Source organism: Crotalus tigris, unplaced genomic scaffold (assembly GCF_016545835.1).
Source record: "Crotalus tigris isolate CLP2741 ecotype Arizona unplaced genomic scaffold, ASM1654583v1 scf7180000024310.2302065, whole genome shotgun sequence".
Classification (NCBI taxonomy): Eukaryota; Metazoa; Chordata; class Lepidosauria; order Squamata; family Viperidae; genus Crotalus; species Crotalus tigris.
In genome coordinates this window covers 1,474,309-1,492,500 of record NW_024100482.1, presented here as the reverse complement: position 1 = coordinate 1,492,500, position 18,192 = coordinate 1,474,309, and the positions used below count along the sequence as shown (strand labels likewise).

Below are 18,192 nucleotides of genomic sequence, written 5' to 3'. Positions count from 1 at the left end.
AGATGCTGGGGGAAGGTGTGTTTGTCGGGAACACCTACTCATTTTGATGTGCTCCTTCCTGGTTTCCCTGGATCCTGTTCCTTGAACCCCAGACTATGTTTTTGGACTCTGAACTCTTATGGATTTGAACTTGGGTCTCAGACTTCACACTCTTGGGCTGTGTTTTGATTGCTGGAACTCTGGAATTATTGGTATTGTTACTTCCCTCTTGCCTCATGGGTTGGCTGGGACTTAGTTTGTGAATCCAGACTGAGGAAAAATTGAGAGCTGGGGCAGAGCTTCACTGGCACTGGGTTCTGCAATTAGTGAGCAATAAACAAACCCTACTTAACCTCTGCCTTGCCAGCGTGACTTGGATCAGAACACTACTAATGAGAATGATAAAATGGAGCTTCAGGTTTCAGAGGCAAAACTATAAACCAACAGTTTAATGCACATTCTTGTTGTAATTCCTCACCAGCCAATGGCAGCTGAGTCTGAGGAATCAGATGAGAAGAAGGGGCCTGGAGTGATATTAGAGACAGAGAAAGGCTCTGAGGAGCTCCAAGACTTACAGTTGGACGAGGAGTCTGGCCCCTCTACTCGCACTCAGGCTGAGAAACAGCTGTGCTGGGAGCCTGAGTTGGACAATGGTGAAGAACAGCTGGGAAAAATCCCGGATGAATGAATGCGCAGGCAAGAGAAGCGAGTAGGACAGAGGAATGCAATGGGGCGGCTCCAAAGGCAAAGGAGAAGGCATTAGGAAGCCACACCTTGGCTGAATTATAAAAGGGAAGGTGTGGGAGGTGCTGGTTGCTGAAGGCAACCATTTGTGTTGAGAATCAAGTTTCTGTGGACTGTGTTTGTTTGCCTTGGTCATTGACTCAGGTCTGTGAGAATAAAAGGGGTTGGTTTTTTCTTGTGGTTCCTGCCTATTTCTTGGAAGAGGGATTTCTCCTTGTGAGCATAACAAGGACTCACACAGGCTGGGACAGAAGAATTCTGCTCTGAGAAATTTCCACATTTTATTTTAAAGATGCAGCTCTTTGAGAAACAAATGAAAAAGCATTATTCAGATAAAGACAGGTGCCAGTTTGGTGCAGTGATGGAAGTGCTGACCTAGACACCAGGAGATTGTGAAATCTAGTGTTACCTTAGGCATGAAAGCCAGTTGGATGACTTTGAGCCAGTCATTCTTTCTCAGGTCAACCCACCTTATGGGAAAAATAGGAGGAGGAAGGAGTATGTTTGCTACCTTGAGATATTTATAAAAATAATAAAGGCGGGATATAAATAAACAAAATAAACTTCTTTCATAGGATCTCCATTAAAACCCATCTTTTCTGAGGTGCAAACCCTACAATCATTTCCACAGTCCTACTGTTCTGTTGTTTTCTAGGATGGCAGTCACAGCAATCTCCTGCTATTACTGTAAGTAGTGCATTTTCTGATCACTGAGATTAAATGTTCCATTTCTCAATGTTAGAAGTTCGGTTATTCTTCAGTTCATATACTCTAATCTGATTTACACTACTTATTTAGGGAGGAATGAGTCAACAGCTTTCTTTCACAGTCCTTACTGCCAGCAAACATCTGCTGAAAATGCTGGGGACCAAAACTGCCTGCAAAGAAAAATGTAATTCCCTTTGCTTGGTATTAGGTGGCAAAGACCACAGATATTAAACAACTTCCCCTCCGTAGATGTTTTTCCAAAAGGAAAACCTGTGGAAATTTTAATTTAGGTATCCTATTGTTTATTTCTTCAAATAAGAAAGAGATCTCAGGACAGCTTTCAGGATTCTGTCAGACTCTGAATTTGACATGGGTTATAAAATTTCTTCATAGAGAAATTAAGAGAATGGTTACCCAAGTATTTTGGATAATGGGCAAAATAAATGTTTAAGCAGTATTTTTAAGGAAGAGGGAAGGAGATAACAACTCTCCACTGGTATCTGTCATGACAAAAGTCATCACAAAATATATGATTGTTTGTTAAGTGAAGGAAAGTAAGTATAAATGATTGCTTTGCATATTTTCTGTCTACTAGTTTCTGTCATCTCTGTATTTATAGGACTATTATATCTCAACTGCAAAATTTGGTTGACCGTTGGATGCAGTAAACAATCAGGTTTTTTTTGGCTGCCATATTTTTTTGTAACCCAGATATGGCAGCACTTAGTACTAGAATAGTAGTAATTGTAGAATAACTTTATGTTTCACTTAATTTTTTGTAATATAAAAGGATTTTGAATAGTGTAATGGGAAACAGATGTCTGCTTAGTCTTGACTGTTCAAAAGCTTTATGCTATATTGGTCCACATTTTTATCTCACTATATCTGGTCAGAATCCCTTTGGCAATTACTCAAGAGAAAAATAGAAGGCAAAGTATTTTTGTGTTGCAGAGCATAACCCAAGGGAATAAGGCATTGCTGTTTCAGGCGCAGGAAAGCACTGGGATTTCAGATTCTGCATTCTGAGCAGAAGACTGCTTGTTCAGGTGGATACACAAAGCTGCCATAGATTGAATTAGAATAGTGACCGGTGTAGTCTGGTTCTTATGGGCTCTTAATACTCTTTGAGCATTGTTTCTTTTCACAATTTTCTTTCTTTCTTTCTTCCTTCCTTCCTTCCTTCCTTCCTTCCTTCCTTCCTTCCTTCCTTCCTTCCTTTCTTTTCTTTCTTTTCTTTCTTTCTTTCTTTCCTCCTCCCTCCCTCTCCCTCCCTCTTTTTCTTTCTTTCTCTTTTTCTCTTCCTCCCTCCCCCCTCCCTCCTCTTTCTTTCTTTCTTTCTTTCTTTCTTTCTTTCTTTCTTTCTTTCTTTCTTTCTTTCATCCATCCATCCACCCATCCAACCCTAATCAGAGTAGATGTTGATTATGTAATAATTGTGGCTGAGTGTTGGAAGATAGAACCATACTTTCTACAGGGCCTCCTGTCCCATTACCAAAGATTCAGTCTACCTCACTAGAGATGGATATTTAGTCCATGTTTCAAATAGCAAAAAATATGGGATTGGTCCTTTTAGCTACAGGTGTAGCCTATTTTTGCTTTTATTATATAACATACCACTAGTTATATCTTCCTCCCAGATTTTCATCAGAACGCTGGACCTAAGCCTTTTACAATAGTGCTGATAACAAGCAATTTAGTATGAGAATTTGTCTTGTCTAAATTTTTTTGGAAACCTTTATCAAGCATCGGGCATGAAAGATTTCCATTTTATAGTTCAACATGAAACAACTTTGTTTAAAGACAAATGGAGGGAGGTAGTGGTCTCTAACTCACTCCAAAATGTAGATCTACATTTCTCTAAGAAGGATAGCCTGGCCTTTATAGAATCCAAGAGTTGAACCAAAATGTTGACTGTACATTAAATTTTTTAGAGTCCAAAACAACTTTGCACAAGTTTTTATCATTTTGAGAATTTGTATTTCATTTTGATTTAAAATTGGCACTCATGTATACCAATGCAATAAATGATTCTCTAAATACATAATAGTATTAAACACCCAAGAAAACATCAACCAATATTAAAAAGTGGGATTTTCCGGGGATTTTTTTTTAACTCATTGAGAATAAGGAAAATTTTTCAGCAGGACAGATTTAATCATCTTGTGAAGCAACAGCAATCTCTTCACAAGTCAAGACTTTCTGAGAAGGAAATAAAAAAATGCATTTGATGTCTATCTGTCCTACTTTTTGACAGTCTACTTACTGTCAATTTTAAAAAATTGAGGCTGGACGTCGTAGTCTTCATGAAAACTCCGCATACAGGTGCTGCAAATTCATAGTGAGTCCGATCCCTCTGCCCTAAGCTTTGTTTTTCTCTTCCAAGTGTTGTTTCATTCCTTAGCTTGTTTATGGTCTAAAGGAAGAAAATATGTCCTTGCTCCTTTTCTGAGCCTCCAACGCATATTGTAACTCAGATCTAGCACTTTCCCAAAACAGTATACTGTGCAAACACCAACATGTGGAAATTAGTTCCATCTCTATGTAACAAGCTCATTATTTCTGTCAGTAAGGAAATTGCGTAAAGTCAAAATAATATTTGAAGCAAGGCAACACATGCAGTCTCTGATCATATCTTCATGCAACATCGTTTTTATCTAGTAATCGGCCCACTTAACTATAAAGGATGTGAAAATCAATCTGACTAACAACTCTAGTTACAGATATTAACAGATCTACCCTCAACCCAGAGTTTTATGAATCAGCCACATCAAAACAAACATTTTAAAGTGGGATACAGGAACGTTATGATCAAACAAGCTAAAGCATTTAAGCTTACTACGTTGTCATTCTGTTTTTTTAAAGCCAGAGTTTCTATTGTACCATAGGGGTTCTCAAATTACAGTTCCTGATGTCCTTTCGAGCAACTCTCTTGTTTTGCCTGGATTCTACCACACAGCTGGTGTTAGAATGGGCGAGCAATAGAATAAGAGTTAGAAGGGACCTTGGAGGTCTTCTAGTCTAACCCCCTGCTCAGGCAGGAAGCCTTATACCATCTCAGACAAATGGTTGTCCAATCTCTTCTTAAAAACTTCCAGTGTTGGAGCATTCACAACTTCTGGAGGCAAGTTGTTCCAATGATTAATTGTTCTGTCAGGAAATTTCTCCTTAGTTCTAGGTTGCTTCTTTCCTTGATTATTTCCATCACTACTTGTCCTGCCCTCAGGTGCTTTGGAGAATAGCTTGACTCCCTCTCCTTTGTAGTAACCCCTGAATACTGGAACACTGCTATCATGTCACCCCTAGTCCTTCTCTTCATTAAACTAGACATACCCAATTCCAGCAACCGTTCCTCTAATCATCTTTGTTGCTCTTCTCTGTACTCTTTCTTGAGTCTCAACATCTTTTTTACATCGTGGTGACCAAAATTGGATGCAGTATTCCAAGTGTGGCCTTACCAAGGCATTGTAAAGTGGTATTAACATTTAATGTGATTGTGAGTGTGGATAGACATCAGGGCTATCTTTCAATAGCCTTTAGGCTCTCCGCAGTGGCTCCCAAGTGCTACCCACAAAGATTTGGCCAAGATGGAGGCTTTTCTTCTCTAGCACCAACTTTCCCTTTTGCAAGGATGACTTCATGCTGTGTCCTGGCACTGAGCTGGCACACTCACTCCAGCGCTGCATCTCCTATACTTCATGTATGAGCATGACATTCCCCAGGGTTGTAGCAAGAACCGCTGCTAAGAACACAAAGTTGTCAAAGGAGTCTCATCTTGAAAGCTTAGCTTTCGTATATGCAGATGGAAAATTCCCAACTGCCTTGCCCAATTTATGCAGTCTGACAATTCTATTCATGGGAAAGGGAGGGGCGGTGGGTGTGGGTGTCAAATAAATGCATTTATTATTTCAGGGGTCATGGCTCAAGGACGACTGAGGAAAACATTTTCTCTAGCACAGCATTTTGTATGAATCCAGACAATGATACTTTCTTCAATAAATCACAGATAAGCAGCACTTGTCTTAATGGGTGTGTCCCAATCCTTTCAACATAAACGGACACCCACCCAATGACTGGCATTATTTTTAACCGAATATTGCATGGGCTTGTTTTTTCTTAAAGATTCAATGATCTGCAGATTTTATCTATTTTTCAAAGATCTTCGAGCACTAGGGAACTACCAAAGGACTGGAAAAGAGCTGATGTAGTTCCCATCTTCAAAAAAGGAAAAAAAAATGGATCTAGGAAATTACAGACCTATCAGCCTGACCTCAATACCTGGGAAGATTCTGGAAAATATAATCAAACAACGAATCAGCAAACACCTAGAGGCAAACAAAGTCATTACTAAAAGCCAACATGGGTTTGTCAAAAACAGATCATGCCAGACAAATCTTATTGCATTCTTTCACCAAGTGACAAAATTAGTGGATCAGAGGAATGCTGTGGATATAATTTACTTGGACTTCAGTAAGGCATTTGATAAAGTAGATCACAACCTACTACTTGACAAGATAGAAAAATGTGGGGTAGACAGAACCACCACCAGATGGATCCGTAGCTGGCTGACTGGCCGCACGCAGCGTGTGGTCCTCAATGGAATGGCATCTACATGGAGGGAAGTGTGTAGTGGGGTGCCTCAGGGCTCTGTTCTAGGCCCAGTGCTCTTCAACATCTTCATCAATGATTTGGACGAGGGGATAGATGGGGAACTCATCAAATTTGCGGATGACACCAAGCTGGCAGGAATAGCCAACACTCCAGAAGACAGGCTTAAGATACAGAAGGACCTGGACAGACTTGAACACTGGGCGCTATCTAACAAAATGAAATTCAATGGTGAAAAAAGTAAGGTTCTACATTAAGGCAAGAAAAACCAAATGTACAGGTATAGTATAGAGGGTACCTTGCTCAATAGTAGTAACTGTGAGAGGGATCTCGGAGTCCTAGTAGACAATCACTTAAATATGAGCCAGCAGTGTGCTGCAACTGCCAAAAAAGCCAACACAGTGCTGGGCTGCAATAACAGAGGGATAGAATCAAGATCACATGAAGTATTAATACCACTTTACAATGCCTTGGTAAGGCCACACTTGGAATACTGCATCCAGTTTTGGTCACCACGATGTAAAAAAGATGCTGAGACTCTAAAAAGAGTACAGAGAAGAGCAACAAAGATGATTAGGGGACTGGAGGCTAAAACATATAAGGAACAGTTGCTGGAATTGGGTATGTCCAGTTTAACGAAGAGAAGGATGAGGGGGGACATGATAGCAGTGTTCCAATATCTCAGGGGCTCCCACAAAGAAGAGGGAGTCAAACTATTCTCCAAGGCGCCTGAAGGCAGGACGAGAAGCAACGGATGGAAACTGATCAAGGAGAGAAGCAACTTAGAACTAAGGAGAAACTTCCTGACAGTTAGAACAATTAACCAATGGAACAACCTGCCTCCAGAAGCGGTGAATGCTCCAACACTGGAGGTTTTTAAGAAGAGACTGGACAGCCATTTGTCCGAAATGGTGTAGGGTTCCTGCCTGAGCAGGGGGTTGGACTCGATGACCTCCAAGGTCCCTTCCAACTTTATATTATTATTATTGTTATTATTATTATTATTATGTAGCCTCACTTTTGAATTAATAATCATTTAGCAGATGATTAACTCAGAGACCATCCACCCGCCCTGTATGCATGTTATAAATAGGATACTGAGAATTCCCCAACTAGCAATGAAAGGAAAGGAGCTATTATTTCTCAGGGATGGACCTAACCCCTAGAATAGCCTTTCTGTGCAGATCTGTCTCTCTCAGGAAGGTTACACTGGCTGGAACAGATGCGAGCTGAGTATCCAAGATCACGCGGACTGCCATATGTATTGCTTATCAATATAGTATTTAGATAAGACTTTCTACATTGTCCAAAAATTATGTTTGTCATAGTTAAAAATGTAGTAACACACATGTACATATTGACTGTCTCCAAGAGAAAGTTTAATAACTTTTGTATTCTCTTTTTTCAAGTGCTCCAAGTATTTTCCAAGAATTTAGCAGTATAGCAGAGTGTAATTTGTTTTAGCAATAATTTGAACTATTGTACACTTTAGATGTTCTAATTTTCCCCATGAAGGCATTTCAAAAGTCCGTGACTTGAACATGTGGTATGGATCCAAACCAACTTCATTTTACGCTTTGTTTGCCTTAAGCTGCATGCCCATTGCAGTCACAGCAAAGACATTATTACATATGCTTTTGCATTTTTTTTTTTAAAAAACCCCAGCTATAACCCAATGGAATTTTGTAGACAGCCAGATACCGCAAACTTGGCTGATTCATTTTATAATCTTCGAGAGAATGAGAGTTCTTTATAGAAAATTCATTACTGATTAAATAAAATGTCTGCATGACTGAAAGGATAGTTGCGTTAGTGATCCATGGCCTTATAAGCATCTTTTTCCATTCACTAGGGGCATTTTTTATACTTGTTTTGGCAATGGCAGGTTTAAGGAAATGATACCATCATGACATCAGGCAAGTGACTGGGACCAGTATTGTTCTGGAAGTTTAAAGTGTCTGTGTTTTGGTTCTGTTTTGCACTTAGCAAAGGGACATATTGAAAGCCACCTTGTGACTCATGGGACTACAGGTGGCTCCTATCTACCTTTTTCAGAAGGAAACCTCTGCCCTAAATATCTGGCCTGAAGCTCTTCCCTTTCCCAGCCTTTCCTTCAGAGAGAACAGCATTTTAGTCGGGGAGAGGAACTTGCTAGGTTCTTTCTTTCTTCCTTGCCTTGTTGTGTTATTTTTCCCCCCACACTATGAAATACAGTTCTCATGACTGAATTCTTGTGTCTACCTCCACAGGGGGGAACCAACAAATATACATGATACGCCTCCCACAGCATACGATTTGAAGCCTACTGACATGTTGCTGTGCACATTCATCAGAAGCCACGATTTTCAAGTTGTTCCCCTAAATGAGATTTCTTCTTCCCAGTTCTGTAGCAAATGATATCTGTAACTATTATGATGCCCGCGTCACCTTGGCTTCCTCTTCCCCACTTATAGGTAGTGATATGGCAATGATCAAATGGAAAAATCCCAACCGCTGCCACGGATTAAATACACACGATACACGTGGCCTCTTTTTAAAAAGTTTAATGGATGTTGTACTTCCTAGAAAATACAGTAACGTTTTCAAAATATACATTCTGAAAAAAAAAATGTTCTATGGCCAATCTGTAACATATCACATTGCTGGAGGTTGCAGAAACTGAAGGGAGAAGGAGAATGACAGTAACCATATATAAGTACATAGCACCAACTGTCCAAAGAGCTGTCTTCTTTTCTTGTGAGATGTTGCCTTTCTTCAATAAATAATGCTGTCATTTTCATAGTAGAAGTCATTTCTTAGAAATGAACTGAACAATGCAGAAGGCTGACAGCAGAGAAGGAAAATACGGTTGGGCTGGTTTCAGTCCACTTCTGTTGTACCACATGGTCTTAAAAATTCATTTCCTCTCTCATGAAACCATTTGTTTGATACTGTTAAAAAAACAACAGGATTGTTACATTTATTCATTTATATAAAAAAATATTTGCCTTCTTTCATACTAAGCATCTTCAGCCATTGTATGACTCTAAAATACTTTAAATTATATAAAATGATAAATGTAATCCATATAACAATAAAAATGTGGCCAGCAGTTATGGAAAAGTATCAACACCAATAAGATTAATAAAAGTAGCAAACCTAACTGTGATTTTCGTGCATCACATTTTAGAGAATAGTTTTATTTGATGACATACAGACATATAACTCACACGTAACATTGACGATAGTATTCCAGTCTGTTCTAAATCTAGTTTTTGTATGCAGATTCAGATAAATGGACATCTAACCTTTAGCCATTATACTCATATGATGTACTTGTGGGCGTGACTCCTTGGAAGGTAGCTTGATGTACCTATCTACCCCTTCATGTGGAATCCTTGAGTAGTCGTGCACAAGTGATTTGTGGCGAAGAACTTTATTTGACCTTATTTTGTCCATGTTCTTCACCTCCCAAGATGCCGAAGGAACAATTATTTCTTTTAGTCCCGCTCAGTGTATGAATAGTAGGAAAGGTTTCTAAATGGGCTATGTGGCTACAGAACAGCTTTCCCTAACTTGGATACCTACAGATGTGTGAATTTCCAGAATTCTCAGCAACTGCACATCTAGAGAACACTCAACTTGAAGAAAACTCCCCTCGAGCTGATGCAAATGAGAATGTTTAATATCTAATATTACATTACATAAGCAGAAAGGTAGATGGATCATGAGACTCCTATAAAAGTTGAGTTTTAGAATCACCCTTAGTTCACTCTGGCATCATTACAAACAAGCCTTCCTGACATCCCTCTCCCCTAGCCATCATTGGTCCATGATGATTACTCCCTGATAAGCACTTTATGGTCCTACAATATACATATAGCTTTTCTTATGGCCAGTGGCTGCACTGAACACAAAATGCCCACTTACAGCCAATGCCATCTGAGGAACTTCAATAGGCCTCAATAGATGAGAACTAACAGGAGTGCTCATACAGGGAGTATTCCATGTTAAATGCTACCTGAATGATGCTAAAAACAACGACATGGAACTCTGAATGTTCAAATGTTCTGCTGTTTAAAATTTCATTGAAATGCTACGTTCTTCCTAGTTAACACTCGCATCTCGTCATTATTATAGCAGATAGTGTTTTCTACTTTTCTTATCCTGTAAGTGAACGTCAAAGTTATAGACATAAGCTAACAGCAAAGGAATCTTAATGTGGGAGCACATGATCCAAGAATGTGTCATAGCAAGACAAAATATCCTATACCAAAAACAACCCAGTGTCCCTTAACTGTTTAACAAACCTTAAGTCTTGCTTCTCAAAACAAAGATGTTGTTTTTACTTACCCCATTTACAGCCTACTAACACTGGGCATGCTGCATGTCTCGTTCGGTAATCACCTTCTCCACTCCGAAAGAGGTTATACCAGAAAACTGCAGTCCCCTGAAAACAACAACCAACCTTACTCATCTAAATAATTTCAGTGTTGTGTGCATTTTCATCTAAATTAAAACTGCTGTAAGAATAGGGAGTCCATAGGACATTCATTCCTAGTTGCCTTAAAATGTGGGAATATATCTACAATATTTCCCTTTTCCACTTTTAATGAGAGTGCAGCGGCAATGTCTTTGAATATAGGAGGAAAGTGAAAAAAGGAAATGTGTGCTTTCAATACAGCCTTAACTCCTGGTGACTGCCTGGAGAAGTCTCTGCAGTTGTCCTGGCAGCATTTTCAGAAGTGGTTTGCCATTATATCCCTCCTAGGGCTGAGGGAATGACTCAGCTAAAATCATCTAAGCAAGGTCTAAGGGAGAAACTAGAACTAATGTGGTACTAACCCATGCTCTCTAGAAATGAAGCAATACATAACTAGTTGTGACAGGAATACTATTTGGCATGAACATACAGATCTTGCAGGTTCTTATATTAATTAGATTCAAGATTATAGCTGATTTGTTAATACATTAAAGCTGCAAAGATATAGGGATCATGCAAATCATTGCACGTATTAAATCTATTAACTACAAACTAATAACCAAATTATTGGTTATTCTAAATTGTTTTAGCAGCAGGGTTAAGACAAAAAGCTCTCCATTCCAGAAATTATGCTGAACACGGTGCTGACAATTGCAGAATTAAAAACAAGCTTTCTTTGGAGAAAAATTAATTAAGGCCCTTTAAACCAACATATACTCATATTCGTATGAAATGGAACTTGGGAAACAATACTGCTCTTTACTGGTTGAAGAGAAAGGCCTGTATAGCGAACACAAGTATGTCTTGGATGCAGGTCGCATTGATTTCAGTGTGACACAAAAGGATCCCCTTAAATTTTTAAGGAAAATTATGCCATATTGGCTGGAGTCGCTCATTGGGCTAAGCTGTGGAATATTATGAAAGACCCATCACAATTATTAATTAATTTGATTCATAAATTTCTAATTTGCTTGAGGACTGGGATAGGGCAGGGGATAGAGCTGGCATACAGCAAAAAGAAGAAATCCTGTTTTATTATTGGAAAGTAAAATTACACGGAGCCCTTTAATTAATTAAATGCCTATAAAGCTCCTTAAATACACATTGTAAAACTCTTTCCAGCAAAGACAGATTTAAAATTCTGTTCAATATAGAGTAGGGGTGTCAAACTGCCAGCCCGCAGGCCGGATGCGTCATGGCAAAACCGCACCCATACCATCTCCGGCAATGGGGAAAAAGTCACGATACGTCGCGACACATCACGTGATGTTGCGAGTTTGCCACCCCTGATATAGAGGAAGGCTATCTGAGTAAGAAGCAGTCTACAATTTAATGGGTGGTGCTGTTCCACTGGAATGTTCTCATTTATGAATAGCAGCCACAAATATCTCATTGCAATAATCTTGTCATCCTGAATGATTAACTGAGTAGAAATTCTGTAGCTCAATAGAATTTAACGAAATAAAGTTAAAAACCTGAAGTAAATTATTTCCCTTCTAGAGGGAAAGCATTTGTTACAGACAAGCACAACTATTACCTTTTTGGGCCAAATCGCAGCTCCAAAATCTGGGAAAACTGTTGCACCTCCTGCTTCAACATCACTCATCTGAGAAAGGAAAATAAGACACCCATAAGATCTTCCACTGAGTCCAGCTCAACCCTTTTCTTACCTAGCAAGAGTTTGCATCCTTTTGCAGGATGAAAGCCACATTCTAAGAAGTAGGTGGGGCCAGGATAAAAACCTATTTTTTTTTAAATTTACATCAAAATGTGAATTGAATTAAGTACATATGAGTACTGCACTCCTCGTATATTTCATAATAAATTTCCCCTTCTGACACATTAGAAATTTATGATTCTGCAGCAACCTCTGGAGAGGTTCTGGGAGCCACATTCAAAGTTTTGAAGGAGCATCCATGACACCTTTTAACAGGAAGAGAGAAAGAAAGCCTGTGGACACAGATTTTTAGGAATAAAAAATCTGACAAAAACATAAGCATTAAAAATAGTTATTTTTTAAAATATAAGAGGGAAATAAACTTTTATTTCGTATAAAAACAATTACTGTGTTTGATCACAATTGGGACTAATAGGACAAACCCATCTGTCCTTAATATGTGGCTTGAAGCCTGCGGCCTACGTCTCTTCCAGATTTTAGAAGGGTTACGTTACTAATCGGAGAGTAAAGACCACAGTCTTCTGAACCAATGCATTTGCTTAGTAAATTGAAAAATTGCCTAATATGTAATATGTACTATGTAACACATATACTAGTAAGAAGAAGACTATTGAGCGATTAATAACATATTGATTATGATAATATAGAAATTATTACTCATTGTTTCTTAAATACATGAACCCAGACAACATGCTGTTTGCTTAATATTAAGAATGTTATTAAAAAAAACAACCAACCCTATATATATATATATATATATATATATATATATATATATATATATATATATATATATATGTTTTCTGAGGTTTTCGCGGGTATTTGTATATAGGTCTTTGGTTGTTCGGGTTTTCTCCCGCGTAAAATTGGAAGTGTCTTGGCGAACGTTTCGACGAAGTCACATTCGTCATCTTCAGGCTGGTGTTTTTAGCTTCTTGCTTTGAGCAGCAATGTGTGGTCTTAGCTGTTTCTTCCTTTTAACTGCCAGTGGGGGTATGAACTGATTGGGTGGGAGCTTGGCTGTGTTCTGATTGGGTATATATATATATATATATATATTATATATATATATATATATATATATATATATATATATACACACATACATACATACATATATACATACATACACACACACACACACACACACACGTGTGTGTGTGTGTGTGTGTCTTTGGTTATTCGGGTTTTCTCCCGCATCAAATTGGAAGTGTCTTGGCGACGTTTCGACAAAGTCCCATTTGTCATCTTCAGGCTGGTGTTTTCGGCTTCTTGCTTCTAGGAGCAATGTATGATCGTAGCTGTTTCTTCCTTTTAACTGCTAGTGGGGGTATGAAATGATTGGATGGGAGCTTGGCTATGTTCTGATTGGTTAGGGGCTTGGCTGTGCTCTGATTGGATGGGGGAGTGTTCTGTTTGGGTGGGGGCTTTGTTGTGCTCGGGTTAGTCTGAGTTGCAGGGGGAATTGAGAAGGTGAGCTGCATTGCTGTTGTTTGGCTTCGTGTTCGTTTTCTGAGGTTTTCGCGGGTGTTTGTATGTAGGTCTGTGGTTATTCGGGTTTTCTCCCGCATAAAATTGGAAGTGTCTTGGAGACGTTTCAACGAAGTCCCATTCATCATCTTCAGGCTGGTGTTTTTGGCTTCGTGCTTCTTCGTGCACGAAGCTGAAAACACCAGCCTGAAGATGACGAATGGGACTTCGTCGAAACGTCACCAAGACACTTCCAATTTTATGTGGGAGAAAACCTGAATAACCACAGACATATATATATAAATTGCCTTAGCTCTAATGATACTGCTTAATTCTGTGCATCTCTGAGCAATCTCTTTATCAGTTTGAAACACTGCAAAGAAACTAACACAGCTTTATTTTGGTTTAGCCACAGATGCCACAGAACACAAGCACTTCAATCATACATAGTGTCTTTACTTTAACTAAGAGAAAGAGTTATTACTTTCATGTCATGGTTCTGATTCTAAACTGTGTTGTTTTTCATGCACGAGAGTAGCAAGGCCATGAACTTCCTACTCTACCTATCGTTCTACATAATGTAGTCAACTCTGTTTCTAGTACTAGTATTAATGTCAATGTGATACAGGCAACTGAAGCAGAAACAGGGGCAATCAAATCCCATCTATAACTTGGATATTGTTCACTACAGCGTTTTAATTTAGGAACAATGAGGCCCCTCTACAGAGATGTAATCATTATACAGGACAGGAAATTTTTCAAATTTTAGGAAGAAATTGAAAGCCTGACATGGTAACTAAGCCTGAATGAATGCCCAGTAGGGTTTAATGAATACTCCATAATTGCATATTAGAAGTGATATTCTAATAAACTAGTAACAGTAATAGTAACTGCACTGCAGGCACATATTTGGAATAAAGTAATGCCTTTGATTAGTCATTTTCCAAGAAATTTCCTAAAAAACTGAGATCCTGATTGAAAGAGCTGCAATATTTAACACTGATGTCATGGCAAGTAAAATAAGAACAGATTCTGTGGCTGCACAAATAATAATGATTGAATGCGTTCCCAAATCACTTCTCATAAAAAGCTCCACTGTTAAAAATGTATTTTAGTCACTAATTTCCTTTGCACAATTAGGCTAAACTTCATAGCATATGTGAAGCAAGAAGATGGAAAACTAAATCTCCACAGATACTATGATTTCATGTAACACTGGATCAACAATCTCTAAAAAATATGCAATTAATTCCATTTAAGATGATAGCATGAAAGAAACAAGTTTTACTCTACTTGTCTAAGACTGCTCATACTTACATAGTTCAAAAAAGTGGCCAAACGGTTCCCAGTCCCTAAATGCTTGAAAACATCAGGTTCCTCTTTCTACAAAATTAAATAAAAGTAAACTGCAAACTTGAAGCATGGGGACAAGAATACAAAGGTACTTACATAGTTAAGAAATGTTGCTAGCCTATTTCCTTCCATTTTGAGCGTGATGTCAAAGGGTCGCTGAAACAAACAACAACTTTAACCCAACTTCCAAATTGATTGCATATTTGTTGCTTTGGAAACAGTACGTGGAGATTGTCTAAAAATCTTAATGGAAGCAAGGCCCACCCAATTGTTCCAGGGACTTTTTCTCAGGTGTGTATGAATAGAGTTGCAGATTTAAGTCAAAGTCTCAGATGCAATAGCATATTAACTCAACATATTAAAAAAAAAAAACATGTCTGCAAAGCTAACAGTAGTCTTAGTCCACACTCTGTGCTAAACTGTAATTTATTTAACCATGGCTTTCTGAATAAGTCACAGCTGAGATTATATGCTATGGTGAGATTGTATGTCAAAATTAGAAATCACACAATATGCTTAGCCAAAAATAAACAAAACACATTTTGGTTTAGCACACTGAGATCTCTATGAATCTTCCCCATGACAAGAGTTGTAATACATCAGATATCCTGGCACCTTCCTTTTTCTGCTATTGGATTAATATATTTGGTAAACCTGTGGCTGAATGGTCACTCCTTGCACTATAAAAAGTGAAAGAGCACTTTTCAGCTAATAGAAATCAAAAGTGCCAGTTCCCCTTCATGATCAGCAGGCAAGAACGGAAAAAGTCTAATAGGAACATGCTGTGTTACTAAATCCCAACTAGCCACACAGCAACTCTCCTTATCTTTGTATTTGGAAAATGAGCAATGAACATCTTTCTATTAAAAGCAAGGTTCTTTCAGGCCTTTATTGATATTATGCTATGATGGATGACAAAAGCAGTAATGCTTTCAGCTGAGCAAATGCTGTTTTTGTGGAACTACAATGAGGAATTGTTCCTGGAAAATACATTTAGCATCAATATTATGGCACATAAATGCCACAGGAATCCCCAAACTTTCTGATCTGGTTATCACACCTGAAACTTTAAGACCAGCTAATAGGATTAAAAAAAAAACATTTTAATTTGTAAATATAATAACATGTTAAAAACAGTATAATAGCTCTTAAATCCATGAAAACTAGTCTTCAGAATGATTTATGATTAGTACCAAAACAATTTTTTACAATTGTAGGAGAATCTATAAACAAATAAGCAAATTATGAATGCCTGTGAATGACAGGTTGGTGTGTAATAAATCTGCCCAATCCACGGTTTAATTGTGACTGAGAGAGCAACCTGGCATGCATAACCTGAGTGGGGCTGCAGGAGGGGGTTCTTCCATCTGGGTTTCAGGTTTGGCACCAGCCACAATCACAAGGAAGAGAGTGTGGGGTAGCTCCTGATATTTGTCATTATTTAACCTGGTTTTCTTTTCTGGATTTTGTTAGCAGAGTATTTTAGTCCGGGTTGCCTGTTGATTTAATGTTTCTCGCTATTTTTATGTTTTTTACTTTTGTATGCTGCCCCGAGTTGACTGGAGTGGGACAGCTAATAAATTTCAATCAATCAAACAAACAAACAATCAATCAACAGTTATACAACTGCTTTCTATAAAGCATCAGCAAATGGATTCAAGTTATAACCTGTGCTATATACAGAGCCTGGAGGACCAGTCCAAATCCCTAAGAAATCCAGCTGCTAACTTTCTCCAAACTTGGCTGCTGACAACTGAATTCCAAGCATTACATATCATCCAAGAATGAATATCTTGTTGATTGTTTCATTGCCTCCCTTACACAGATCAGTTTTAACGAAGAAGCTTTAAGTATCTACTGATTTGTAATAACATTTGTTCTGACAGAGAGGCAATCAGATAATAGCTTGTTCTATCATGTAGCAAGACGTGATCCCACACCCCTATTATTCAGAAAGGGAAGGAAGAGAAGAAAAACAAACTCAACAAATAGTGCTACTCTAAAAAGTTAAAAACTATTGTAAGACTATTTTTTTAATTGAGTTGTTTCCATAATAATAGTTTGCATTTCACCAAAATATTTAAAGATATGCTGAACGATAAACTAATTAAATGTTTATTAAGCAGATAATACAGATGGCTTGAAAATCATACTCGGTATTTGTCAACAATGTATCATAAATTGGAAAGATGCATCAAGGAAGGTGCCATAAAATCAGTCAGTTGGTAACTCACTTCAGTTCTAGAATCTACACACACACACAGGCGGGACAAGAAGCAACAGATGGAAACTAACCAAGGAGAAAAGCAACCTAGAACTAAGGAGAAACTTCCTGACACTTAGAACAATTAACCAGTGGAACAACCTGCCTCCAGAAGCGGTGAATGCTCCAACATTGGAAGTTTTAAAGAAGAGACTGGACAGCCATTTGTCCAAAATGGTATAGGGTTTCCTGCCTGAGTAGGGGGTTGGACTAGATAACCTCCAAGGTCCCAACTTTATTATTATTATTATTATTACTACTACTACTACTACTACTACTACTACTACTACTACTACTACTACTACTACTGCCACCACCTCTTTGGATATTCAAAGATGGGCATAGTTTATTCCAGGGAATGCTAAATTGTAGTAATTGTTGAGCATGTAAAAATTGGAACCACCTCAAAAATCGACAGACTTTGTTACAGAACCATTGAGAAATAACATGACTATGATTTGAAAGATGCTCTACCTCTCAGTTGGAACCTGAATGTTGTATTAGATCAGGTATGTCAAACTGGCGACGTCATGTGACGTCGTGCAACGTATTGGGCCGGTTTTGCTATTGCCGGCAATGGGATGTGCGTGGCTTCCACATGATGCGTCTGGCCTCTGGGCCGGCAGTTTGACACTCCTGTATTAGATGGACAGACGGCTACTCTTAATTGACTTCTTCTAGAGAAAACTGAAATAGAAATGTGATCTAATTTTACCAAATGTTCCCTATCTCCATTTGACTTTATTGGCTAAATATACCATTGGAAGAAAAGCCATGTTGTCTCCTGATAATATTCTCTAGCTTATGAGGGAGACTTTCATGAAAGGTGGGCCTGTAAATGCCTTCTTTTTTTTCAAAATGCATGAACCGTAAGGTTTTCTTCCTAAGCATCAGACACAATATAGGCTGCCTACTAATCACATTCCTTAA

At 38.4% G+C, this 18,192-nt stretch overlaps 1 protein-coding gene across 6 annotated transcripts in view; it reads right to left on the bottom strand.

The window, feature by feature from the left end:
• Nucleotides 1–8,563: 8,563 nt before the first annotated feature.
• Nucleotides 8,564–18,192, bottom strand: part of P4HA2 (prolyl 4-hydroxylase subunit alpha 2) — a 57,710-nt gene continuing 48,081 nt past the window's right edge. For 5 of the 6 annotated variants that reach the window (XM_039324910.1, XM_039324916.1, XM_039324914.1 and 2 more), the window contains 4 exons: nucleotides 14,964–15,029; nucleotides 12,036–12,104; nucleotides 10,369–10,465; nucleotides 8,564–8,966 (listed from right to left, as the gene is read on the bottom strand). In XM_039324910.1, coding sequence (XP_039180844.1) covers nucleotides 8,896–8,966; nucleotides 10,369–10,465; nucleotides 12,036–12,104; nucleotides 14,964–15,029 — 303 coding nt within the window. In that variant the 3' untranslated portion in view covers nucleotides 8,564–8,895. Of the gene's footprint in view, nucleotides 8,967–10,368; nucleotides 10,466–12,035; nucleotides 12,105–14,963; nucleotides 15,030–15,095; nucleotides 15,156–18,192 lie in introns of all 6 variants that reach the window. The other variant, XM_039324915.1, reaches the window with a different exon arrangement.